Below are 833 nucleotides of genomic sequence, written 5' to 3' on the forward strand. Positions count from 1 at the left end.
TATGTGTGTTGACATATCAACTGTCTTTACATGCTTGAAAGAAAAGAATAAATTCAAATTCAAATTCAAACAGTGACATTCTTTTACCTTCTCATATGGTCTGCTGCAACCGAAGCCAAAGATGAGCAAATGGCCATGTGAGTCAGTGCAAGCAAAATGCTGCCCATCAGCTGAGAACTTGCAGTCATAAATAGCACCGTGGCCTTGTCCTTCAATCTGGAATCAAATATTTTAATATGAACTCACTTACTGTGTAAAAAAAAAAAAAAAAAAAAAATCTGGCTATCAATTCTTGTCTTTGATCAGTTACCATGTTGAAGAAGTTTCGTATCTTAGCCCCTTTGGTCAGGTCCCAGATGTAAATGTTGCCATCATGACCAGCAGATAGCATAATGCGGGAGTCAAACGGGTGAGCCTCCAGTACAAACACCTCATCATCATGACCCTTGAACAGAAAAAACACAAACACATGGGGTGGTCAGTTTGTCAAAAAAAGCTGTTTTATATACAAGCTTCAGGCACTCACAGATAAAACATGCAGCAGCTGTCCAGAGGTTGCGCTCCACACTTTAAGCAGATAGTTTGACACAGCTGTGATGACTGTTCTATCTGCACGGTCCCAGGCCACCATGGTCACCACAAGCTTGGTTTTATCATCTCCATTGCCAACATTACTCCTAGAGGAAAAAAATCCCAGACATAATACACCAACAGTTTACAGTACAGAGACCAAATTGGACTAATGAATCACTGTGATCTAATGTAATGCAATGTAATCACTGTAATCTACTACTCCTCTCTTACCCAGGCAGCCTGGCAGCCATGTCTAAAGT

At 40.6% G+C, this 833-nt stretch overlaps 1 protein-coding gene across 1 annotated transcript in view; it reads right to left on the minus strand.

Moving 5' to 3' along the window:
• Positions 1–833, minus strand: part of brwd3 (bromodomain and WD repeat domain containing 3) — a 22940-nt gene that overhangs the window by 16624 nt on the left and 5483 nt on the right. Inside the window, exons 14-17 of the mRNA XM_020598872.1 lie at positions 805–832; positions 527–677; positions 311–445; positions 88–216 (exon numbers count right to left, since the gene is read on the minus strand). Of these exons, the coding sequence (XP_020454528.1) occupies positions 88–216; positions 311–445; positions 527–677; positions 805–832 (443 nt within the window). The remainder of the gene's footprint in view (positions 1–87; positions 217–310; positions 446–526; positions 678–804; position 833) is intronic.

The sequence above is a fragment of the Monopterus albus genome, unplaced genomic scaffold (genome assembly GCF_001952655.1).
Source record: "Monopterus albus unplaced genomic scaffold, M_albus_1.0 scaffold39.1, whole genome shotgun sequence".
In the NCBI taxonomy this organism is placed as follows: Eukaryota; Metazoa; Chordata; class Actinopteri; order Synbranchiformes; family Synbranchidae; genus Monopterus; species Monopterus albus.